At 37.5% G+C, this 26,932-nt stretch overlaps 1 protein-coding gene across 1 annotated transcript in view; it reads left to right on the top strand.

Moving 5' to 3' along the window:
• Tprg1 (tumor protein p63 regulated 1) overlaps positions 1 to 26,932 on the top strand; it is a 131,874-nt gene that overhangs the window by 102,035 nt on the left and 2,907 nt on the right. The window contains exon 5 of the mRNA XM_046462600.2: positions 16,808 to 16,961. Within this exon, the coding sequence (XP_046318556.1) occupies positions 16,808 to 16,961 (154 nt within the window). The remainder of the gene's footprint in view (positions 1 to 16,807; positions 16,962 to 26,932) is intronic.

Genomic DNA, 26,932 nt, shown 5'->3' with positions numbered 1-26,932 from the left:
AGGTGACAAGTCATCCCAAATCTCAGTTCTTTTCCACGTATCATTTAATGAATGGCTCTCACCAGCTTTTGCAATTAAATGCTACATGACAACAAGCAGAAAAGCCTGGGCAGGTTAACTTGGATGGAAGGTTGGGGAGCCTTGCTTTAAAAACGTCCTTGGAGGGGAGGAGACAGCTGAGAGGGGTCTCTGCAGTGTGTGCCTGGCTGCCTTCCAAGGCAGAACAGGATTCAGGCATCTCAGGGTCCCATGTCTGCTTGCTTTGGACCTTGTTCAGATCACTCCCCTTAAAAAAAACTTGCAGCCTGTGTTTCAGAGCTCGGGCTTAGTTTAGGCAGCTCTCTAATTGGTTTATGTCATTCATTAGGAATTTCATTTTTTTTTTTAAAGCTGGCAACTTGATGCCAGATTATGGGAAGTGATTCCCTGCCACCCATATCTGCTTTGTTGTTCCCCAGGTTATAAATGAGCTGGTGGGTAGGCTCCCCTGGCAGTGGCCTTAGCTTGGCTTCCAGTTCAGCGGAGTTGGAGGCCTGGTCTGATGGGATGGGTGGCCCTCACCTCTCACCTCCACCTTCACAAATGGCACTGACTGGTGGTGACTTGCCTGGAGGGACTAACCACTTTCTTCTTTTCTGCTGAAGTTAAAATTGAGGAGTTCCTAATCTGAATCTTAGAGAACTGAACAGCTCTTTCACTCATGGAGAGGGTTGGGCTGAGAGAACACGGGGAAAGAAGCATCAGGAAAGAAAGTACAAGTGTCAAGAATGGGTTAGCTACCATACAGAATGTCAAACTCAGCCAGTCTGGGAATAAACCTTCTCCTCTCCCAAACTTGTCCTGATGCTCTGGTTAAGGTCATCACTGTCTTCTCACTCAGAAGGTTAAAACTTAGAGTCATAGAATAGATGGGTACATGATTTGAATTTTTAAGGCTGTTTCTAACCAATCATATGATCCTTTGATCTTTGAAGTCTTTCTCCTTTTATTTATTTATTTAAATTTTCACTGTGGCAGTCCAGGTCCTACAATCCCTTTACACGCAGGCTCTTATGTTTCTGTCTTACTTTATGCTCTGCAAAATCCATCCTTCCTGTCAAGTTTTGGCCATTTATTCTTTGTAAGTCAAAACCAGGGTCAGGTCCATAACTCTTCCCTTGTTAAAAGCCTCCTTTAGTCTCTAGTTGTTTATAGGACAGTACATTAGAGTACAAGGACAAACTCCTTAGATTGAATATAATGCCTTCTATTTCCTGACTCCAGTCTTTAAGTCCAAACTTTTGGTTGACTACTTCCCTGATATATACAAAATTAAAATCACACTGGAATGTTCAAATTTCTGTATAATACTTTATAGTTTCTTTCAGTTACACTCTGTGAAGTGCTAAGAAAAAGGGGGCAGTTGGATATGTGAAACATGTGAATGTCTCCTCATCAATTTATCACCAGATGGCCGGGGACTGACTGGTGATATTCAGGATTGAAGCTGAAGTTTCTAGAGAATGAAAACTGTGAATAAGATATGGAATCAAGTCATCAGACACTATATTACTCTGCAGTGATATATAAGATTGTATGAAAGAAGAGAGAAAACTCAAGCTCTTTCTTGAAACCAATTCTGAATTATACAACCACCAGGTGCAGGGTATAATATCACCATAGAAAATATATAAAATAGTAAAAATAGTGCTTGGGTCTTACTTTGGTTCTTGTATGGAAAAGAATTAGCAAAGGTTGAACTGGAATTATAAATTAACACTATTGAAACATTTGGCATCCTACAAGATTTTTGTAATAGGACAGTGTGTATGAGTTCTATTACAATAACATACACACTGTCCCCTTCAGAGAGAGAGTAAGTGGGCTGGTTTCAAGGAAGGAAACCTAAGCCTTGAGGTTAATTAAACAATTGGCCTTCAGCAATTTTAGTAGGCTATTTGAATTTCACTTTCCTCATAAACATAGAAAATAAAATCTGATTCATAAATTGCTATAAAATAAGTGTCTGATGAAGGTAAAGCCCCTAATTCATAAATAGAAGCTGTGTGGCCATCCAGTGTGGCCATAATCCAGGCCAGAGATAAGCACAGAGAGTTTGCTGTGTGTAAAAAATGTCTTTCTATGCAGAATATGAATGTCTGCATTTCTAACCACCCTCAGTAGCGCGAAACACACACACACATACACAAGAATGAGAGACAGAGAGGACTGTGGAAAAAATGGGTTATTAAAGACTTTGAGCTTAAGAATAATGCATATTATTCATTCCACCTAGATAGAAAAACCTCAACACTATCTTGTATCCATGACTTTTATTATGTCCTTCTATTTGCAATAGACCCTTCTCCTAATCTTTGAGTGACTACTTTGCATTTTATCACATTCTAAGTAAATTGCAACTTAAGTCCTTAAGGACTGACTGATGTGAAGTCAGATGTGGAGTGTTCCCATCTGTGATATGATGCCAGTTTCCCTTCTCATGGTTTTTCCTCCTCCTGTTTTTCTTAGAACTCATATCATTCCTAATAGGCTGTGAATAAACCAAAGGCAAAGAAATTTCCTTGTGCATCTTGATGAATGCTGCCCAGGGCAGTGTTTCTCACATAGCTTCATTTAGCCTGCAATTGTTGAATGAATAATATTGTTGATAAGAAAGTTTTAAATCTTAACCTTTTAAACTATGTCCTGTGACTTTAAATAAGAATTCACTTTGTTTAGTTTTCGATAATTACTTGCATAAAGTCTTTTGGGTGCAACTCAGATTATAAAAAAGGTCTTGGTCTCTTTGACCTTTAAATTATTATAAAGATGCTGCTTTGATATTCTGAGATTCATTTCTTCTCTTCTCTCTCTAGAAGCATGTGGGGATATGGCAGAAGAAGTCTTTTTTTGGTACCCATATTTGTACATTGAGGGGATTGTGTGCATGTGCAAATTTTAATTTAAATGATCAAAAGTTCCCAAGGGCACACACTGATGCATTAGGCATGATGCAGGATTAATTAAAGACTTTGTTCAAACTTTGCCTTCTTGTCTCTTACAGTCTTGGATAATGCTTACAATGCAAATAGAATTAATTTGCCAGACACAGAATTGTTCTGCCATCCCCTAATTATGTTTTAGAAAGATAATTTCTTTGGTTTCATGTTTAAATGATATATTTTGGTTTTTTTTTTTTTTTTTTTTTTGAACACGTAAGATGTTTTTAAGCTTTGACCAGGATAGATTTTTTTTTTTTAACATTTTTTGAGACTCTACCTGCTTTAACTTAGGGACAATTTCTATGATGGTAGTACATTTTATGATGAGCAGGTAACTCAATGCCTGTCTTACCAAGACATCCCACATTCAGTTCTTTTGCGTTTGCCTTAAGCATTTAGCCTAAATAAGTCATCAAGAGGGTTTGTTTGTTCTGCCTTATAGTTTCTGATCAAAAGCTTCTTTATGAAAGATCAGATGCCAAAGGTGGAATTTAACTGTGAGCTATATTTTCCATGCCTAATTTCTCCCAAAGTCACTTTGAAAACTCAACCCTTCACGATGGAGTTTAGCAGTGGCAGGTGTGACAAAGACTTAGAAAAGTTTCTTTCCGTTTGTATACTCAATCCTTTGCTGTAATAAATCCTACTGATAATTATAAAAATAACCAGAAATAGAAGCTGTATTTGATGGTGAACTCTAGGCAAGAGGGCAGCATGGTATGTCACCAGCACAGATTATGTTGTTGGCAGCTTGTTGGCTAAGTTAGCAGGTGTGCCCCTCCAGGAGGAAGAAGGAGTTGTTATGGCCTATCACACAGTATGGGGATAACTGTTGGAGTAGTTTTCCTTGCTTAGCCATACAGCTGGAAAACTAGAAGATGTTCAGAAGAGGGAACATGGCTGGCAAAGGAATTTTGACCTTGTCAATTGAGGAATGGTTGAAGAAACTAGGTGTTCATTGCAGTTGTTGCTTTTAAAATTATATAAATAAATAAATTATATACATATATATATATATATATATATATATATATGCATGCATGTGTTTATATATGTACACATACATGCATACATATACATATACATATATAGAGAGAGAAAGGCAGAGAGAAATTCCTCCAAAAAGTTTTATCACTATAAACCTTTGAATAATCTTCACATGTAATTTTGTAATGTCTGTTTTCTTAATGCAAACTAATTTGTTTCAGAACTTTTATGTGTGATAATTCTTTTATGGTAAGAAAATGTGAATTGTAGCTTTTGCATTTTGCCTTGAAAAACAGTTGACTGTTAGTATCCTCTTCTGCTTAGACTCCTGACTCACCATCAGGTAAAAACCATGGTGTAATCCACTGTTTAATCCAAACCCTACTGTGGGCCCATACCTTATGCAGCCTTTTGATTTTTTGTCTAGCTGTGTGCATGCCCATAACATGAGGAGCTCTCAGGTCCAAAGGGATTGGATGACCTTGTGTCCGTGCTCTGTCTCTCAGAAACTTGTTCCTAGATCCAGTGGCATCAGCATTACCCAGGAATTCAGAAGGATAGAGTCCAGAACATCAGGCCCCACTCTCAAACAACTGAATCAGAATCTGTGTTTCAATAAGGTCTCCAATAATTCAAATTCACCCTGAAATTTACCATGTATTTTTTTAGACCATGTTCTATTTGCCTGATACCTAAAATTCCCTGTCCAAATGGCTGTACATCTGCTTTTAAGGCTTGTGTGGGCTCTTCAATGGTTCTGTCCTTCCAAGAAAATATCTTGCTGCCAAAGGACAAATACTTGGGCCTGAGGTGTGACCAAGAGTTGATCATTTGGGTAATGAACTTGTAGATGGAATGTGGAAACATGGACTGATTGTTTTTTACCCATGCATGTAAAACCTGACACAAGGAGGGACAGATGCTAGAGCTGGGGGAACAAAGGGAGAATCTCAGCTCTCCATCTGTACTGTTGTACTGAACCTGGGCGGAAATGCAAAGTCTGTGGTCAATGGTTAAATAATAACAAAATCATTCATACAAGCCTGTATGTATGCAAAGCAATGCCACAGCAATGTGAAGATAAGTGGAAAGCCTTGAGTAAAACTTTGCTCATTTACTCAAAGCAAATATACACAGTAAAATGTAGGTGAATTATTTCTACTTCAAGATATGTCTCGAATTCATTGATTTTGTACAGAGCTTAGTATTTCTTGCCATTTTTCTTCCTCTTCACCCCACAGGTTTCTGAATTGATGGGTTTTAGAACAAAGCTAGCAGGAGAACAAGAAAAAAATTATGAAATTCCTTTTTTTTTTCTCATTTACCTTTCCAAGTTTTGCTAAGGGAGTACTTTAACCTCATGAAGAGAGGTACCAGACATTTTACATGGTCCTACATGGGACTATAAATAGGCAGATGAGAAAACAGGACTAGGGTGGGATCTCCTAGGTCATGTATTAATGTAAGTACTGGCACTTAATTCAAATCTGCATCTTCTAAACTCTATGACTTCTTTGATTACACCGAAGTACATCCTAATTAACAGATTTCTTTGTCGCCGGAGTTTCACCTGGCGTAGGTGGACGTAACCATTCTGGTCAGGGATAGAGGAGGCCATTGGACATCAATTTATGCTAAACAATTAGAATAGCTGAGCATGTGGCTTTTCTTGACCATGACCAAGTGGGAAAATGTTAATTGTAGACTACATCTGTGTGTGAAAGTTAGAGATGGGCATTTTTGCTTTGTCCACATAGCTCATTGTGTGAAATACCATGAACAAACTGAAAAGGAAAAATAAATAGGCATGTTACGGGTAATTTCTTGAAACTTGTTCCATTTCAAATTCCTCCAAAGTAGAAAAAGCAAAAATGTTCTCAGTCTCAGGAGCATGACCCACAGGGACCTGTGAGGAGAGACATGGGTTCCTGATTGGTCAGCCAGAGAGCCCTCTGCACCTTATCCAGTCCTAAGAAGCCCCAGCCCTTTCTCCAGGGTTATGCAGAGTTGGACCAGAAGCCTGCAGCACCCTGTCTCTCCAGTTACCCCTTTATGTATTCTAGACCATCTACTCTCAATATCCCTTGAGAGGAAATGGAAAAGATGAAATTCAGAAAAATGTTTCTCTCAGAACAGACAAATAGCAACAACCAAAAACACCTAGATACTCTGTACATGTTGAAACTTGGATATTTGGGGTGCTTAAAAGTAACTTCCTTTTAAGAGGGGAGCTGAAGACTTACACAAACCCCTCGCAACTTACACTTACACTTTGGTGAATCACAAATGATTCACCAAATGTCCCAATTTATAATAGAGGGAGTTGCCTCAAAATATTTCCTTTATTATGTGGCATTTTTCTGTAAACCTTGCAAGAGTTGTCCTCTCCCCTCTCCACCTGGAAAATTCTTGGCACAGAATTCAGTACAGACATGGCGTGATAGAAATGGTGGCAAAATGCACTCAAAGCAGGGACATAGACTGCTTGTTCTGTAAAGGTACAGCCTCTTCTGTCCTGGGTGTATCTCTACAAACTCACTTTATGTACACAGCACCCTTGATGATGGCTTTCTCCCATTCTCCTTAAACAAACAGAAAACATCTTACAAGCCCCTTTTAAAACATGAAATTCACAAATATAAACTAATGAAAGACAAAAGCAGCATCAACCAGATTACTCTGGTCTGAGGAAGGAGCACTGTTTTCGGTTTTTGTTTTAAGAGTGAAAAGCATGGTTCTACTCATTTCAAAGCTATTTTGAGTACATGTTACAAGATGGATGGTTGTGGGGACAATGGGCATGATTCTGACACAGACTCTATTCCTAAAGAGTTCATAGTTTATTTGGTGATAGAACAGGTAGACAGCATAATTGAATGAAATTTTCACATGAGTTGTAATACAGGTTGTAAGACAGCAAGTTGGATTGTTTGGTTAGATTTCTGAGGTGTTGTTGGATATTGGGAATGTGTGGTAGAACTGTACTGAAGAGGTCTTAAAAATTAGGCTGACCAAATGTTCCTAAATCTTATATGCAACTGGAAGCCTCTGAGTTGGTTGAATTGGTTCTGTGGAAAAAGGCAGAGGGTAGATTGGTTCAGGTGGAGAGAGATGGCAAATGAAAACGGGAGCTCCCCACCCACCAACTTTTCATGAGGGAATGAACGACTGTATAGTACAGATTCTTCTTTTCTTCATTGTCTTGTACAGCCATAGGATACATTATTAGGAGATGCCGAATCAGAGAAGCCAAAATTCTAGTGCCACGTCTGCCAGTTTCTGCTTGATGGCTTTGGACCTCAGTTTCCTCATCTGTAAAATAAAGATTCTAAATCTACCTTATAAGTTTATAGTAAAAACTAGAGATGAATGTAGAGCTCTTATTATATTGATTGGCCTTTATTGGCCTTTGCTCTTATGTTCATCTCTTGTATCTTAAGTATGCAGACACTTATTTCCATGTGAAAACAATACCTGCCCCTTACAAAAGATTTTTAAAAGAAAAAAAGTCCCACTATTGTCATATATGTAAGAAACAAAAATAAATAAAAAAAGAAAAAGAAAAAAGAAAAAAATCCCATTGTCGTCTCAATAGTGCTAATTTTCTAGTATGTTTATTTCAATCTTTTTATATGATTCCTCCTCAGGTTCAGTGCCAAGGTAATGAACCATAAGGGAGGCAGCTTTAATGCTGTGCTTCTTCAGATTTTACTTTTGATGTTGCCAGATTTGCTCTGCTGATTTTAAGAAGAAGAACTGGAGCTGGATGAGATAAGTTCTGTGTCTTTGCATCTGACCTTTCTCTTCCATCACTGCAAAAACAGTCCTAATCCAGACCTGTACTCTGAGCATTGTTGAGAGGAGGCAACCTCTGCCAGCAAAGCCACTAAATATCCCTTTTGTTAACCAACCCTCAGTTCTCCCGAGCACTTAGTCACACCTTGCAAATCAACCTCAGGACTCAGGAGTAGGAGGCTAGGTAGGAGTTTTACCTTCAAATCAGATATATCTAGGTGTACATCTCAACCTTCACTAGCTCTGTGTCTTTACACATTTTACACATCTTTTCTGATTTTTCAGGTAATAATTTTATAAAGTATAATACAATAATGGGTGATGAAATATTTTGTGTGCTGTAAGTCATAGTCTAACTCGCAAATATTGAATATCTACCATTTACAAGGTGCTGTTAGAAAACTTTACATTTTTAATTATATTAAGCCCTCATAGTATATTTTTGAGAAAGGTCAGATTTGGAAACCCACTAATTTACTTCAGTGAGCCACCACACCAAATCTGTTACAGACAAAGTTTACACTTAATGTTTTCTGTTCCTCCCATGACCACAACTACCACTCAAGCTCTGATTTTTTTCTCTCTCTCCTTTTAAAAATTGTTCTGATTTACATTTTCACTTCCACAATGGTATGCATCAGGAAGATAACAGCTAGCAAGATTCACTCCACTCTTGACTTTGCATCCAGGTAAGGCACATGGCGTAGCCTTGTGTGCCACTCACCTCTGTGCCAAGTGCCTCTCCATTCTATAGTTTTGAGTCTGGTAGTCAGACAAATTTCTAATTAAACCACTCCACACTTATTCCCCAGTGGCTCTTCACCAGTGTCTCTGTTAGGATCAAGTTGCTCTAGACCCCTCACTGACATGTTCGATCACCCTCTGCCCCAGCCTCCACCATTCCGTATAGCCTTTTTCTGAACTGTCTCCCTCTACCCTGCTTGTTCAAAAGCAGTCCAGCTGGAAGTCAATATGATCATCATAAAAATACAAATACAAATCATAGCACATAATTGTATAAAATTCTTCTTATATGGATCTTTGTTCTCATTACTTCCTATGTCCTCATTTTACTTCCTGCTATGTTTTCAATCACCTTTTTTTCAATTATCCAATTCTTCCTATCCATCAACCCCCAGAAGAGAACATCTATTTTATAGAGCCTGTTCTGAACTTCTTGAAGACTTATTATCTTTCAAGATTCTTTCAGGATAGTTGGCACAAAGCAGAAGACCAGAAAACACGTTAAATGAATGAAGACTGTATCACAGAGTCAATAATCAGAGGTTGTTCCTGTTTCCAAGTTCTCATCACATTATATTCCAAAGCAATTTCTCTGAGTTTTATGGAGAAATGTTCTCAGAGACTTGCTTAAAATGTTGCCATTTGGAGTAACTATGAAATATTGTAGGAGTTACACCCACACTTTGTATGGAATCCAACAATGCCAGTGCCTGAGGAGTATAGCTCTAATAATGACAAAATTTCATGTCAAGTGGAAAGAAGGTTATCATTTTTGTTTCATTCTGACAAGCATGGATGCTAACTGGATGGGCCATTTAGGTGCTTGAGTAAAAGGGTATGGAGTTTTGTTTTTTTTTTCCCCTTAGTCCAAAAGTTATCATAAACTTCATTGAATTTGCTTTCCATTTAAATTACATCAGAGAAATCCAATATTTTCCTAGAAAATGGATGCATTTCCCTAGAAGATGAGCTGAAAAGAGGATATTTTAAATTATCTTACCATGACCCTAATAATAATGCATTCCCAGGTTCCCTGTCAACAGAAGTGTAGAAAACAGAAATTAGAAGAAGAGCACCTGGAGTCAGGAATGTTGATAGCAGCAAGAAATAGCAACCTGATGTCGAAGAGATAGCTGACATATAAGGTTATTAGCTTGGCAGTCAAGGATCTTTTAGAGTGTCGAGCAAATCATCATATGTAACAGTTCTTTCTTTTATAGAAAGAACCACTGGAGCACAGGAAGATATTATAAAGGTATTAAATAGAGACCAAGATAACTCTCTAGGTTTTAGTCTCTGTATTGATGAAATTAAGGGGTCAAGAACATACAACATAAATGCTGAATAATAAATTTTTTCTAGGTCTGAATGTCTGAGGTTTGTAATGGCTTTTATTATGTAATAAAAAACTAGCTATTTTTTGTATAATCTATTTAAGGAAATAATTATATAAATTTTAGAATGATGTCCTTTCAAATAATCCATTCATTCCAGCTCTGGGCTGGGAACAAACAAACTTCTGGGTGTTCTTTCAAGTGAAACCCAAAGATTACCAATCTTGTGACCTGACAGATTTGAATTATTAAATATTAGATTTTTGTTGAGTTACAGTGTCCTGTAGAGACTATCTAATCCGTTGCTTCCACTATTTTATAAAAAGGCAAATGGGATCCAGAAATGTACCTAGGTCTAAGTCAAAATAAAGTTATTATAGTTAAATACAAGTACTATAGAGTTTACTCTAAGTTAGGATATGTGCTAGGATTAGACCAGTTTATATTGACTGTCAAACTAAAAATCTTACTATCATAACATGTAACATTCCAAAAATGTGGAATATGGAAGTCAAATTCATATATGCATCCTACTACTGTGAACCCCGAAATCTTGGGTTTAAACTTTGGTGTGGGCCTCCTTCTTTCCCTCAGCTATGAAGATGACCTACCTCTAGGACAAGCTCATCTCAAGTTTCCCAAGCAGATAAACATTTCTGTTGAGGACTCTGTTCCTGGTAGATAGCCCTTATTTAGTCACTGCCCTTTTTGTAAGCATTCACCCTCATTTTCTCTGACATCTGCTTTTGATTTAACCCCTTTAGGACTTTTCCCCCCAGTAGCTTAAGATTATTTCTTTTGCTCAATAGCCCTCTGAAGATTTCTCATATTCATTAAGTTGTACTTCGGTTTTTGTTTAACTGGTCTAACACAGATTATCCTAGAAATTATTCTGATCTGTCTGCACAGATTTACTGGGGTCAGAAAAAGGAACTTAGAGATGCTCTGGTTTCACCTACCTAATTTCACAGACTCCTGGAGAGAAATAAAGGGTTCAAATCACACAGCAAGTTAGTGCAGACCCAGCCTTTGAACTCCTACTGATGGTTTTTAGCAAAACACCAGTGTGCCCTGAAATCTCTCCTGTGGACACTGCTGATCCATTTTGCTTTGTCACTTACTTCCTCCTCAAGTAACATAACCCACAGAATTTCTTGGTTACCTGTGCCAGTAAATGGTTAATCTCAAGAGCCCAAGGCTCTGGAAACTTCTGGGAGGGAGCCAGGTGAGCAAAGAGAGTAGATAAAGGCAGCACCTGCCCATAGGTTTGGAACTGCCTGGGGACACTGAGAGAATGTAAACACATTCTGCAAATCTTATTGTCTGACTCTGTGCCAGCGTCTTTTGGGTTCTTGTCATGGAAAATATTTCCTCTGAGGTCATTCAATGAGCCAAGGAGCACTGAATACCCTCCAGGGTGCCAACTCTGTCCCAGCTTTTGTCCAGATTAAACAAGCAAGGGACTAACATTTCAGGGGGCCCTGAAGACTCACCTTTCAACAATACAGGCTGTGAGGTAGGGAAAAAGGAGACCTTAAGAAAATACCTCCTGCTGCACTAAACTGCTCTCCCCTCCTGGCCCACCCTCCTCCTCCCCACCCGAAGGCCTCCCTCTGTTTGCTCACCCAGACTTACAAGCACACGCCCTGCGTTTAGAGTAAGAGTTAATGTCTGTGCTTCCTCATAAATCTCAGTTTGGTGCCTCCAGCTATGTTTTTAATTCTGTGGTGCAGCTTTGAGATTTGAGATGAGTAGAAAGGAGAGGCCGCTGACGGAGGTAATAATGGAAACTGCCATTTCTCATTCTGGGGAGCAAGGCCTCCTCATTCTGTTCTGCTATCTGGTAGTTTAATGGCCTAGCAGAGAATCTTTGAAGGCCAGGATAGAAGAAGAGTGGGGAGTCAAAGGAAAAAGCTGGCTGGCTATGTCATCCTACTCAAATGGATTCCTGGCTTCTCTCTCAAGGAAGAAGAATGCAAGGAATGAGCAAATTAACCCGGACTGGTAACTGGCTGGCATATTTTCTAGGTCAGCTAAAAATGACTCCAAGGAGAGGAGTCCTTCCTGACAGAAATAATTTCTTGTATAACAAAGCTTGCTGTTGAACAAACTTTTCCCTCCATTCAACTTGGAGCTACTTTTTGTGGTGTTCAACCACATTTATTCTCCATGCTTGGGTCCTTTGCCACTTGGGTGACTCGTCCCTTTGGTGTAAACCTCAGGTTCTCAGTATGCCGTTGTGTTTTTGGTGTGGAAGACAAACCTACTACAGGTTTGCTGGGATGAAGTTTTTTTTTGGCTTAGGCCTTCTACCCCACCAACAGTTGTGCTTTAGAATTCTGAGTCTGAGTCACTGAGAGGAACATGTAATTAGCATGATTTAAGGAAGAGCTGTGATCTTTGAAAACTCTGCCCTTGGAGTGTGTATATATGAACATAGAAGAATTGGAAACTGGCCTCTGAGGGAACTTCCAACTCAGTCTAGGATTCTAATAATCTCTGATTATTACAAGCCTTTTCTACCAAGTCTTTATGGATGGTCCTCCTACCTCTGTCTCTTTCCAGCATTGAAGTTTACCAGAAATGAAGACTGCATTGCCCTCCTTACTTCCACCAGTATGGGAATGCAGGCCAGATACAGCTGGCTCCCTTGAGGATACAAAGTGGTGGAAATAAAACTAGACTGTAAGGGGTGATCTTTTACTTCTGTAATGAGGTTGGCAGGTTCCTATCTCTACCTGTTTTGAGTCTTGGAAGGAAATGATAGCCATAGGATTATGGCTTCTATGATTTAGATGCTGAGCCTCTTCATTTTTCTACCCACAATAATTCCATGAACACAGAATGTTCTGTGTAAAGGGTGGACTGAAGACAGAGAATTGGGGAATGTTTTAGGGATCCTCTTCTGGGATAGTTTGAAAATTATTTTTAGCCCTTTAGAAAGCTATTTAAGAAACCATATTCATCTGCTCTGAAGAAGGCAACTGCAGGTCTGGCTTTTATCCAAATGAGAGTCAATCAGAACGATTTAAGTTTAGGAAATCATATACATCAAAATGTTACTGGGAAACAGAGGTTGAACACAAAAGAAATATCCTGGGACCCAGAGTTAGATGGAAGCAGCAGGGTCAATAGCTCTGTTCAACATAAAACACCTCAATACTCCCTCTGTGCTATACACTAGATGCACTCTTCTGACTTTAGCAGTGTTGGGTGGTTGTGGTGTTTCCTTTCCCCCCTTTTTATTCTGTTTCACTAGCAGTTCTTCATTTGATGATCTGATTAAGTCTTGTCATATTCTTTATCTTATTTCCTTTTTATCTTATTTCTTTCTTATTTTATGTCTTCCAATTTTGCTCAAGAAAATTGTGGTCTGGGTGAAATAAAATTTAAAAATGCAAATTTTTAAATAGTTCATAGTAGATACTTAAGTACACAGTGAGCATTTAATACTTGTTAGTTGGATAGTGCCCTGTAGATATGACATTTTTATCATTTATCATCCTCTTGTTCCAAAATTGTTGTTACATAAAGATCAGAAAGGTGGTATAAAAATGCCCAAAGATATAGAGCTGGTGGAAAACCCAGTTGACTCCCATAGTAAGATTTTAGGAAGAGTGCACCTTCTTTCATTGCTTCATAATTGGGTGTTGGCATTCCTGTCTTGGGACTGTACCCCCACTTCAATTAACCCCTTGTCGCAGGTCAGTGAGAAAGGCCCGCTCTTCTTACAATCATGGCAGAAATTGTTTGTTATTCTCCCCTTCACTGCCAGTCCTACCTTATTTTCCTATAATCTCATAATTGCTAAATATTGAGTGTCTATAGAAATCTATGGCTTGAGACAAAGACTTTCTGATATCTAGCTAGGATCCCTAGACAAGGTTTTTGCCCATAAACAATGGCAGGCTCCTTTTTAATTTTAACTTTTGTCTACTGGAAAGAAGGTGGTTTTGTGTAGTAGCATGATCTTAACTCTGAATGTACTTTGTGTGTCCCAGAATGATGTCAGGAGCACTGAACCTTGCCTCAGGAGACCAGGGCTCTCTTCTGCTCATCCCTTTTCTGTCATGATGCTTTGGGAAAGTCCTGGAACTGAGTCTCAGTTTTCCCATCTTCAGAGAGAAGGCATGGAGCTATGAATTCCAAGAGCCCTTCTAGCTGTGACCTTTTAGTTTACAAACCTTAAACTGTTATCCCATCCCTGCTGTTCATGGTTGATTAATGCCTTTACGTGTTTATAAAATATTGTGGTAAGTCTTAAAATTACCTAGGAGTGATATGACAATACTCAGTGTGACTTCTGCAGTACAGGACTATTCTGCTATGGAGGGTTTATTTCTCTAAACTAAAAAGACCATGACCCAGAGGCCCCTTCTGGATGCTATATGTCCTTGGCTAGGTGAATGCTGGTAGCATCGTAACTATAGCTATTGACATCACTTACACAGTTACTGAGGTCATGGAAAGTGACATTCTAAAGACTCTCTAAAGAAGAGAACTGGCAGCCATATTACTTCTCCATATAAGAAAATAGGTTCCAAAGTTTCAGAAAAAGAAGTGATTTAAATTCAAAGTCAGAAAGGGAAATGTGATTTACCCATGATCACATGGAATTTCAAAACCAGGATTGTAACACAGAACTATTATAGATCCTGCTCATTGCACTTTTTAACTTCATTTTACTAGCTCACATGACATATCATGTAAACACAAAGTTACTATTTCATGAAGCATTTCTGGTCATAAAAAAACATCTCTAGTCTCCATAATTCCCGTAGGTCATGTGACAGGAGAGAAGATGATAATAGGCTTTAAATATGCCTCTGGTACTATAAGGCTGGGTATGCCCCATACATTTTGCATTTGGAGAGAATACTTAGTTTTAGGTTTATCTTTTCAACTTTTTCCTCTGGCGCTTAGGAAAGAAGTTTACTTGAACTTCTACATTTAAGAGTACACTACATCTCTGAAAAAGATCACTGCCATGGTCAAATTGATTGGTTATTCAGAAGTAACCAAAGCTCAAACTTCATTTAGTGTTTCCCTAAGGTAAAGGAAAATCATGGGTACTTATTAGAGAAGCTATCTTGGCAGGTTTTCATCCCCTTTGGATAAAAGAAAAATTGCACCCAATACATAAATTGACATATGAAGCAGTAAATAATTCCATTGTGCAAGTTGTTTTAATGGACTCAAGCCAGAAAGTTCCATTAACCAGCATGATTAGAATATTCATGGAGGGCCAGGAGGGGGTGGTGCCTGCCTGTAATCCCAGCAGCTCCAGGGGTGGGAGGTTGGGGGGTAGGCGGGTGGAGGTGGGCTGAGACAGGAGGATCAAGAGTTCAAAGCCAGCCTCCCTCCGCAACGGTGAGGCACAAAGCAACTCAGTGAGACCCTGTCTCTAAATAAAATACAAAATAGGGCTGGGGATGTGGCTCAGTGGTTGAGTGCCCCTGAGTTCAATCTCTGGTACCCAAAAAAGAAAAAAAGAATATTCATGGAGGTCAGTGTTTATTGCCAAGCCAGGAAAAGAAAAGAGTGAAGGAAAGTGCCAGGCTGGGGGAAATGATAAATGCCAGTACAGCCTCTGAGAAGGTGAGGGCTTAGAAAGGGAACTTTAGAGGCATGCACAATACTTTCTGCTTTTTTCCTTTTTCTTATTTTTTTTTTCCTTCTTTGGCAAAACGTTAACTACATAAAACGATACATGTTGGTTTTCAAATTCAATTACCAAAACTGTGAGAACTGGGCAATAGATTGTGCTGGGCTCTTTTCTTTCTTTCCTTTTGTAGGAAGCAGCTCAGGGATCCACCACCTGGGGAGGCTGAGGTGAGAGGCATTTGTGTGAGGTTGTGTTTGTGCGCACCTCTACAGAGATAAACATTCAGAAACTACAAAAGCATTCCCAAAGGAATCCTTCCTTAATACAGGAAGTGACAGCTTTGTGAAGGCATAACAATTAAGCTCCAGGTTTTCATCTAGAAATCCCAAAGGCTTTAATTTCTAGAAGAAACCAGACCTCTGTAATGTTTCATGGGGCTGCTTAGAGTTATAGGCAACTGAGTTGAAGCTGGTTGAATGCAAGGCACCTGAGCTTGGCTTAACCTCCAGGCATTTCTTTGCATTCAGAGATGTTTAAACCCACAACCATTAAATTCTTATGGGCACATTCAAAAGAACAGGCCATAGAAATGACAATTTTGTTAACCAACATGGGCACACTCTTCTGCCATGATTTTACTGTTCCAAAGCTGACTTTCTCTTGGTCTGCACTTGGATTTATCCAATGACCAGAACTAGTCTATGCCAGACAGTGGCTTCTTCCCACATACTATTGACCAGGACTGTGAATTTACTGAGAGGGGCAGGCACGATCTCCCTACAAACATTAACATGTCCTTTGCCACAGTTTCACTGGATGGTATGTGTGCAGAAAATGGAGGGCCAGGAGAAACAGAAGCTGAAACCACTGAATTGAGAAACTGGGCATTTTCAACTGCTCATCCCTTATGTCCTACCAACTGGGAAGTCCCATGTCTTTCCCACTTTTTAATTATGTTTACTGCTTTAAGGAAACCACCATTGTTGTAAAATCACCTTGACTGTTCTTGTCCCCGTCCCATTTACTTGATACCCTTTCTCTCTCTCCTTCTTAATTCTTGCTATCAGAATGTTAGTGTGAGTTTAACACCCATACTTCCAGCTCTGGTCACTGTCATGAGCACCAGACTTCCATTTTCATGTTGAATTCTCAACAACAAACTCACCATGTTTGAAAATAATTTTATTCTTTTCTTCTTACCTTCTAAATTACTTAGAATAATTGAATAGATGGGAGGTAAGCCACTAATCTCAGCAGCAGTAGAAAAGCCAAGTGAAATATTACTTTGCCTTCCCAAACTTGTATTTGGTTGTTTTAATCTGATAGAAATGACTAACCTAATGGAAAACTCTTTCTTTTAGGAGACCTGGAGAGGGTCTTAGGATCTACTGGGGGAGTCCAGAGGAGCAGTCCCTATTGTCCCGCTGGAACCCATGGTCCACTGAAGTTCCTTATGCTACCTTCACTGAACACCCTATGAAATACACCAGTGAGAAGTTCCTCGAAATTTGCAAGGTAGGCAGCAGCTGGGCCATCACTCTTAGGTTAGTTGTGTTGTTGGCAAAGCAATGTGTTTCTATGATATGTACCATTTTTTTATTCTTCACCAGAAGAAAAAAGATAGGATACAAACTTGGGACTATAGAAACAAAACCTTTAATAGATTTATAGAACAGCTGTATATCTATAGCACAGCTATTTTACTTATGTAAACATATTATATTAACATACTTGGTACTTCCCCCTTGCTAATTTCGTTTAGTGTAACATCATTTAAAAATTGCAAAATGATTGCATTTATTGTCAGCAGGAACCATACAGCTTTCTCTATATAACCAAATCTTAATTATTTTATTCTGGGAAGAAGTCTGAACTAATGTAAAGTGTGGTTAGTCAGAGTTGGCTCTCTGGTCATATTTAACTAAATCACTTATCTCTTAGGAGTTTGGTAGCCTCCTCTCCAAAATGCATATGATAAATGCTTCTCTATCACTCAATATCACTGGACCATTGTAAGTTTAGTTGGGGGTAATTTGTGTTATCGATGTTCCATAAAGTATAAAGCAATTATGATTTTTAAAAAATTCATCAGTAGCAGGAACAGTCCCTTATACTTCTCTTATTTTCCTCAGGTATTTTAAGTGCTGGGACACTAAGTAATCAGAAATAACAGATGGAGCTGAAAATTCAGTGAAAAGACCAAACGATTTATTTTCAATAAATCAAACATATATATTCCTATGCTTGTGGGCCTAGAAATTCTTATTTTTTCTGTCCTTTTCACATTTACCTTTATATTCACTTCAGAATATTAAACTTATTTGATATAAATTTAAAAATTGGCAATCTGCATGTAAATTTCTTCTGTGGTTGGATGACATATATTACATTTGTTGCATTATTCAAGCAAGTGTGTATACACACACACACACACACACATAAATAAATAATTTTGTATTAGCGAGTCCCCCATTTTAAAAAGAGTTTGCAGAACAATGTATGTGATTAAAGGCTAGTTAGGGCCTTCATTCCCCCTAATTATGGAGGTACAGTTGGCTTAGATCCATCCTACTCACAGAAAAAGTCAATGGTTCTCTCAAGATTTATGCGGAAGTCCTGAGAGGTTGTGGTATCGTGGTTTACCTCTGGCTCCACAATATCACAGGCACTAAATTATTTCAGTGTATGGATCATGTTGCCACAGTTCATGTGATACGCTTATTTCACAATCCCTCAACCAAAGCATCAACATCAGCTCCTAGCCTGACCCTTTAACTACCAAAGCCAACAAAACAAAATGAAAACCATGAAGAACAACATAGCACATAGAGGTATTTATGTAAGAGTAGATGTGCCGAGAGCATCAGGGACATAGAGTGGGAGTTCATATCCTAACTTCAGATGCAAAATAAAATCTCCCTGTTTTGAAAAGTCATTACTAATAACAATATTCTGATGCCTGTTCCATCAATCTCTCATCTTCTGTTCCTCCCTAAGCTCCTATTCTTTTCTTATTATCATTGTTAACGGTGCAGAGAACTTTATGTTTCTTCCTTCCAAGCAAATTGGGTTCTAAACATTAAATAATGTATATTTGTGGATTCATAGTTGTATGCTTTTATAAGTCAAAATAAATACTAACTGCCTTGATTATTACAAAATCCCCACTTCTGAGGCTATGTCTTCTTTTATTCCTCATACTTGGTGCCTTAGGTAATCATCGCGTCAGTTTCCTTAGCTGGAAGAAGTTAAGGGTAAAAGATTGAAGAATAAGTTCTATACACTGTAGAGACATTTCACTCTCTTATTATAATATCTGATAGTGCTTTGTTTTGTTCTGCTACATATAAATACAATCAAGTATTTTTAAAAAGAAAATGAAAATTAAGATATTGAAAGGAGTATGGACTAATTATTCCCCAAATAGCCATCAATGTAGTTAGTATCCTGGAGCATTGTGTTTTGCCCTAGCCCTCCCACCAGCAAATGCTAAGAGAGAAACAATATTCACATTATCTTATACTGGATGGAAGTAAGGCACGCACATGTGTGTGTGTGTGTGTGTGTATGTGTGTACACACGCACATGTGTGTGCAATTGAAGTTGCACGCACATCCACACATGATGACTAGTTGATTAATTATTGGTTGGTTTTTTGTCAATTAAATTACATTGTGGATCTGTAAAATGTGTGTGTGTGTGTTTTAAGGCTCTATCTTTTAAATTGTTAATCTGAAGTCTTTTTTTTTCCCCCTTCCTGGCATAAATCTGGTACTTCCTTTTGCCAAGCCATTTCTTGTTCAAGGGCCACCCCAAGTCCCAGCTCTCTAGGGAAACAAATGATCTCCATCTGGGATGTGAGAGGATGAGTACTTTGATCCTGTTCTTTGAGTCTTAGTTTCTCTTTTGTTGTTGGTTTTTATGTTGCAGTATTCTTTTTGTTTAGGATATTTTCCAAGGTTGGCTTTGATTAAGACTCAGTTACATTATTGCAAAAGAATAAATAAGAAGAAAGATAATTTGGGGGATCTAGAATCCCTTTTATGTGAATATTTTCACATAAGAACTTAACAGGGTGTTATAAAAACTACTTTTTCTACTTCTTTTTGAAGCAAGTAGGGAAATAAGAGAGGAATATGGAGGAAATGCAGCACTAAATCACATTTCTGCAGAAATTTAATTCAATTTAGCAAACTTCTTGTGGCACAGGGGAGGAAATAATGTGGACTTGAGTAATACACAGTCAAAAATTCAAATTATTTATAATCTAATGAGTAATATTGCTAAAATATATTTAAAATGTTCTAACTTAATGCCAAGAGTCTTTTTTTCTGTAGCACCTGGAATTTCTTTATTCAAAAACATTTTCCAACACCTACAAAGTACAGGCATTATTAATGTTGCTAATGATATGAACATAAATGAGATAAGAGTCTTGCATTTGTGCAAGACACTGTTTAACAGAGGAGGCAGAAAAAACATAATGATTTTAAAATAAATATTAATTGACTAAAACAGAAGTTTGGATCAAGTGAGAAGTGGAGGTACATGAAGGGATATATAATATTCATAAATAAGGAGATACTAACTTTAGATGAAATTTATTTTTATACATTCCTCCATTACAATTATAATGATTTGGATAGCAGATATAAGATTCTAAATCAAGTTGGGGATAGTAGGAGGGACAGAAGATGAGGAAATTTTAAATTATTCAGATAAAATTAATGAAAAGTAACTGACAGGATATAAAAGATGATGGAGAAGAAGTCAATGAAAATATAATTTCTGGCCTGAGTAAATGGTGACTCCATTAATTCAAGTTGGGAAAACAAGAATAAGAGTTGGGTTAGGGGTTTAGTTTTGTTTAGGACATGTTAAGTTTGACACCATAGACTGTGAGCTGAAGTTGATTGTCAGGCAGTTAGAAATTTGTGTCTGAAACTTGAGCTGTTGATATCAGTTTCACAGCATGTAACCTTAGGTGGAAGCTGATTGGTACTGAAGGAAGGTACTGAAGGAATGAGCACTAATGCACAAAAATGCATTCAAGTTCAAATTTCTACTATATCTAAGTCTCTTAACATTGATCTACAACATTGCTATGGAGTTTATATAATACTACATCAAAATACATTATTCTTTTACTCATCTCATTAACTGTTCCATTTCCACATCTGGCTAACATGGTGGTCAAAAGGCCCCTTTCCAGACAGTCTTGCTCATCTCCCCACCTAACCAGCCTTTTCCAATCTGTGCATACATACTTGGTGTTACGCATCTCATATAAAACAATTGTGAAAATGTGAAATACTAGGTTTTTTGGCATGGATTTCACTAGGATAAGACATAAAAATAATCTGATAATGTAACTGTATTTTTGTTCATTATAGTATGAATCCATGTAATTAAATTAGCAAAAATCCCATACATAGGGATTCGGACAATAATCTTCTTTTTAAAAATAAGACACTTAAGGGCTGGGGATATAGCTCAGTGCTAATGCACTTGTCTAACATGTTCGAGGCTCTGGGCTCAATCCCCAGTACCAAGAAACAAACAAACAAACAAATAAATAAAAACTTAATCAAAGAAATTAACTGTCATTGGCTAAGGTCATGCAATGTTAGCTCTATATCCATACCTAAAAACTTTGCTTTTATTCAGGGAAATGGGTATAAACCTGAAGGAATTGTCTCTCTGTGTGTGTGATTCTCTTGGTGTGCATGTGTGTGCAAGGGGATGAGAGACTGGGTGAATATTCATATTTATTAATACAATTATATAATATTGTATATTGCAATCTGGTTCAGTTACTCTCAGTTGATTTATTCACATTGTATTTGCAACTTGTAGTCTTATCTTCACTTTTTTTTTTTTAAATCATTTCTTGGTCAGGTTCCTTTAACTATCACGTTGTTAGGATTGGAGTGTACTTCTGGAAATAAGAATAGGACCCAAAGCTGGTGGATAATAGTGAATGGATCAGGGATGCTTTACAGCAAATCAAAAGTTATCTGCACAATAACCCTTTCCACTCTTTCCCAGCATTTTTATCCCTCTTGTGAAGGAGATCGTGAAAGTAAGCCAATGTTTTAGCAATCAAATTTAGTTCTATATTCATTGATCTCGCATTGTGTACCATCTAATAAGCAATGTGCTAGTACCTGGGATCCTAAGACTGTAAAGTAGATTTTGCCTCCAGACACTTGTGGTATAAAGGGAGGAGGCAAAAAGGTAATTAACAAACTATTATTTAATGTGCTAGGACTGTTAATAGAGGGATTCTTAAGGGGTTATGGGAGCCTAAAAGAGGGAACAGATAAGTCCAATAGTTAACAGGTATGATGACATTTGATGTGAAACTCAAAGTATGAGTGCTTTACGTATCAAAGAAGGTGAGAAAAGACCTTTTAAGTAAAGGAAACGTGAGTAAAAGCTGCAAACAAATTACAAAGCTATATGAAATGTTCTTGGCTAATGACTAATTCAGCTTAACTGGAGTTTGAAGTGCATCTCTCTCTCTCTCTCTCTCTCTCTCTCTCTCTCTCTCTGTATTTTTGTTCAATATACTATGAATGATATATCCATGTAATGCCACCAGCATTACATGGATGTGTGTGTGTGTGTGTGTGTGTGTGTGTGTGTGTGTGTGGTGTATGTGTATGTTCAGAAAGGAAGAAAGGAGGGTTGGGGAAGTGGAATAAAACAAGAATGGAATTTAGGATGCATGGAAACCTCTTACCTAAAGAAGAAACTTCTGCCTTATCCTCTTATTTCTCTCTATACAACTGAACTTACCCACAGTTGTGATGTATATGTTTTGATCAGCAATGCAACTTCAAGTATTCAGTGTTGGATAAGCTTGGTCTTTAAGCCAGTGTGCTTCCCTCTCTACATAGGGAGGTTGAAACCTGTAGCCTGAAGGCTTGGAAAACCTGCTCAGGCTGAGGAATGTGGGCCTGCAGGCAAGAAACCTGGTCTCTTTGCCCAGTGTAAACAGGAAGCAAGTAATGGTTGTAATAAGGAAAACTGAGACTCTAGGCAGTGAACTGCTGGCAGACAGCACCTGAAGCCACCAGAGGCCCAGGCACTCAGCTGGTAAATAATTGCTGTAAAGTCAAGAATATTTCACTCCCTCCCCTCAAGGGTGCTGATTTACTTTACTCTACCCAACGCAGAGCCCCTGTGTAACTGGAGTTGTTAAAACTTGACCCTCTGTTTTTGAGACTGGAATAAAGGAGGGAGCCAGAGGTGGGTGTATAAAAGCTTTTAGAAGAAAGTATGTGGCTGGTGGCATTCATATCAGATGACACAGCGTTCCTGTCACACAGATTGAATTCAGGTGCTTGAAATGTTCAAGAGCCAGCTTGGGGACTTGGCTTTTTGTCTGCCTCTCCTTCAAAGCTCTTCTTGTCTCTCTATAAACAAGTCTCTCTATAAGCCGGCTTGGAGAGGGCTCCCAGAAATGACTGGAAATGAAGTGCATCTGACTCTAATGAAATGCCAACTTCGTTGAATTTGAAATATTGTCATCTTTTTCTTTCCAGCACTTAGATTCTGAAGCCACAGAGGATTCTCATGAAATGAAGCTTATGATAAGGACTGAGGGAACATTCAGTAATCCAATTTGACAAACATTGATTTAGGAAAAGTCACCCTAATGATCCAAAGGGTATTTACAATGAAAATGTTGAGATAATTGCATGTTGGCTTAAAAGCCATCATGTTTTGATGACGATGTCACTACTGAAAATAACAGTTAATATTTACTGATTATTGGGATGCCCTTTCTTTATGACTTTTGCAATCTTACTCCAAACTTCAGCCTCATCTTTTTTACTTCTCTAGTCCTTCTTGCAACAAGTAAGGATGTGGGTACACCTGCATATACACATGCGCACACTGCTCATACATAAATCCTTTATTTCATTTTATCTTGATAACTTGTAAATTTGATACTATTATTATCTTTATTTTATGGAAAGAAAATTATAAAATTCAGGATGATTGGATAACTTGCTCAAGGTCACATAAGTAGCCAGTGCCATAGTGAGAGTAATACCAGATCTGTCTGATCCTAATACTTCTGTCCCATCATGCTATATGTCCTTCAGTTCAGTGATTCTTAAGGGGAAATGATTTTTGCCCCTGGGGGACATTGACAATGTCAGGAGATATTTTGGGTTGTCACAGTTGGAGTAGAAGTGCTACTGGTGTCTGATGGGTAGACACTAAAGATTCTGCTTAACATCCTAAAGTACACAGTACATTCTCCACCAGAGTAAAAACTGACTTGCCTCTAAGTGCCATTGAAAGTAGTCTTGATTTAGTTGTATAGAAAGCCATACTTGTGATTATGTTTAGAAAACTAGATGATTTATTTGAATGGAGATATAAGTGAAATGCAATAGAAGAAAATTTTGTTTGGTTTTTATGTACTTATTTTCTTTCTTCTTTCTTTCTTTTTTTAAGATTGATTTTAAAAAATGGATAGGATACTAGGTCCTACAGACATTTGTGGATTAAATCATGGACTACCTAAGCTGGAAGTTCTTAGGCAATCTTAGTCCAGTGATTTTCATTTAAAAAAGTACCCTACAAATATAATTACTCAGAACTCAAATATATAAAACAGATAGAAATAGTTCAGCTCTCATAGATGTGATTGAAGATATGGAAACTGCCTGTTTTTTTGCCCTTTCTTCCACATCCTGTCCCCAAGCCCTCAGATACTTGCTGTACCAACATTATTAACAATAGTAACTTTTTTCTTTTTAAGAGAATATGGGTTTGAATGATAAATTATATGTGGTCATTCAACTATAAAGAAATGCAGTTACTGGGCACAGTGAGGCATGCCTATAATCCTAGCTACTCAGGAGGCTGAGGATCCTGTGTTCAAAGCCAAACTGGGCAAAACCAGACCCTCATCTTTAAAAAAGAAGAAAGAAAGAAAGAAGGAAATAGAGTGAGTGTGTGTCCTAAGTATGTGATTTGAAAATATTTAATTCAATACTTTCTCTGCACTTTTTCCAAGTGAGAAGCAGGAATCTTTTTCTAAATATTAGAATTTTAATACTAAATTTCTATATGTTAGAAATAACATATAGAAATTTAGTATTTCTCATAACAGCAGCATTATGTAGTAGAAAGGAATTTAGGAGCTAAGTTAGGGGAGCTGGGTCCATGCTTTTGTTGAGGTGCTCACTGGTTATTTGGTGTTGAACAACACTCTGAAACACTTGGATGAACACTCAGTTTACCAGTTAGATCCCCTCTGCATTTCCCAAGTGCCTACCACCTTGTTCAAGAGGAATTTTCAGAATTTGTTGATTTCTACCCTGTGTTCTACATCTTTTCTTGCTTAGGTTGTTAACTTCATAAATGTCATTCTTAACTTCTGGTTCTATGGTTATTATTATTATGGACATTTGAAGTGTAGATATGGGCTATTAATCTGTATGTTTTCTTCATGTTCAGACGCAGGTGCACATCTAACTGAAATCCTGGATCCCAGTATCTCACCATCTCCAAACTCTAGCCCTCCTAAGCTTCCTCAACTCATAATGATATTACTCTCCACCAAGTTGCTCAGGTCAAGATTCTGGGTATCACATTTGATTCCTTTCTTCTCTTCAGCCCTGTATTCAAGTGCACCAGCAAAGTCTATTGTCCTACCGCCCCTCCACCCCCAAACAACAACAACAACAAAATCCCTGGTTGAACTGAAGCTGTCTTGCTCCAAGCCACTAACTTCTTTTGCCTGGTTGCACTCTCCACACTCACCCATCTTGCCACTTTTATCCTTGACCTTCAAAGCAGCAAGGATTATTTTTTAAAATACAAATCAGACAGCATTGAAATTCTCCTTAAAAATCAGTTCCATTCAAACCCCTTGATAAGACCTCAAAGACTCCCTATGCCATTGCTCCAGTCTCTTGTGATCCCATCTTACAGTCCTTTTCTGTGTTCCTTGAATATATAGTCTTTGCAAGAGCTATTTTTTTTTCTTCCTGAAATACCTTCTTCACCTGACTATCTCCTTTTTATCATTTGGGACTCAGCTTAATTTTTACCTCCTCAGAAAGACTTGCCTTAAATATGATAAGTGAAGGAATTCTCACTCCCCTTACCACTTTTGTTTTTCCTCCTAGAGTCTATCACCATCAAAATCACTTGTATTTGCTTGTTTTTACCTTTTGTCTCCTATCACTGAAAGCTCAATAAGAGCAAATTCTTGCCTGTCTATTCATAGCACTTACATACCCAGGATATAGTGTGGGTGTTTTGTGAATATTTCTTGAATGACTGTAAGGGTCCTTTCCTGTTAATGACATGGAGAGTTATAGTACCAATACTACTGGAAATAATTTGTAGACACATAAAAGTCAAAGCAACTAAAATCAAAGTGGCATTTAGTAAATGTAGATGATAAATAAACTGAAAATTAACATATTATTTCTGAAATTAACAAAATTTGGCCACAGGAAATTTAGCATTCATAGAGTTAAATATTATTACAAACTTAATAGTGTTAAATTTAATTTAATACAATTAAAACTAACAACTAAAACCACAAGAAAGTAATATTATTAAAAGTAATACTCTTAGAAGATAAAATATAATGGTTAAATTTAAAATAAAAAATAAAATTTTACTGTCAAAGTTGCATAAAAAAGAATATATCCAGTGGAAAGTATTCAGAAAAAATTAAAATGGAAAACAAAATATTATACAACTGTTTGGGATAGATTAATTCTTCAATGAATTGTTTCAATGTATAGAAAACACATTTTTAATGTTTTACTAATGTTTGTATAATTTTTATATAGGTTTATATTAAAATATAAAGATAAGAGAAACAAGATAACAATATCTTGTAAACTTTTTCTTTAGTCTATTTCCTTGATCAGTTAGAAAACTTAAACAATCTTAGAATTGTTAGTAATTATGTGGCTGTATAACCAATGTGATCCTGCAATCTGTACAAGTGGAAAAATAAGAATTAATACCCCATTTGAATCAAATGTTTGATACATCAAGATCATTGTAATGTTTTGAGCAACTAATAAAAAAATTAAAAGAGAAAAAAAGATTTTCTTTTAATTAAGATTTGCAAAACTTCTTACTTTGAAATAACTTTAATTTCCAGAAAACTTACAAAAGTAGTAGAGTTTCCATGTCCCCCGTTATTCAGCCTCTGTTAACAACTTATATGACCATTATGTAGTTACAATATCAGATAATGAAATACCAGTATAATACTATTAAATTAACTGAAAACTTTATTTAAACGTTTTCCCCCTAATGTCCTCCTATTGTTCCAGAATCTAATTCAGGACCTCCCTCTGCATTTAGTTGTGTGTCTCTTTATTCTTCTCCAGTCTATTATAGTTACTCAGTCTTGGTCTTTCTTCCATGACCTTCCCACTTGTGACAAATGCTGGAAGCTTATTTTATAGAATGCGTCTGAATCGTCGTTT

The sequence above is a fragment of the Marmota monax genome, unplaced genomic scaffold (genome assembly GCF_021218885.2).
Source record: "Marmota monax isolate L192 unplaced genomic scaffold, Marmota_monax_Labrador192_F-V1.1 WCK01_AAM20220418_F8-fsc00100, whole genome shotgun sequence".
Lineage (NCBI taxonomy): Eukaryota > Metazoa > Chordata > Mammalia > Rodentia > Sciuridae > Marmota > Marmota monax.
Note: the sequence above shows the minus strand (reverse complement) of the source record. Positions and strands in the feature narration are given on the sequence as shown.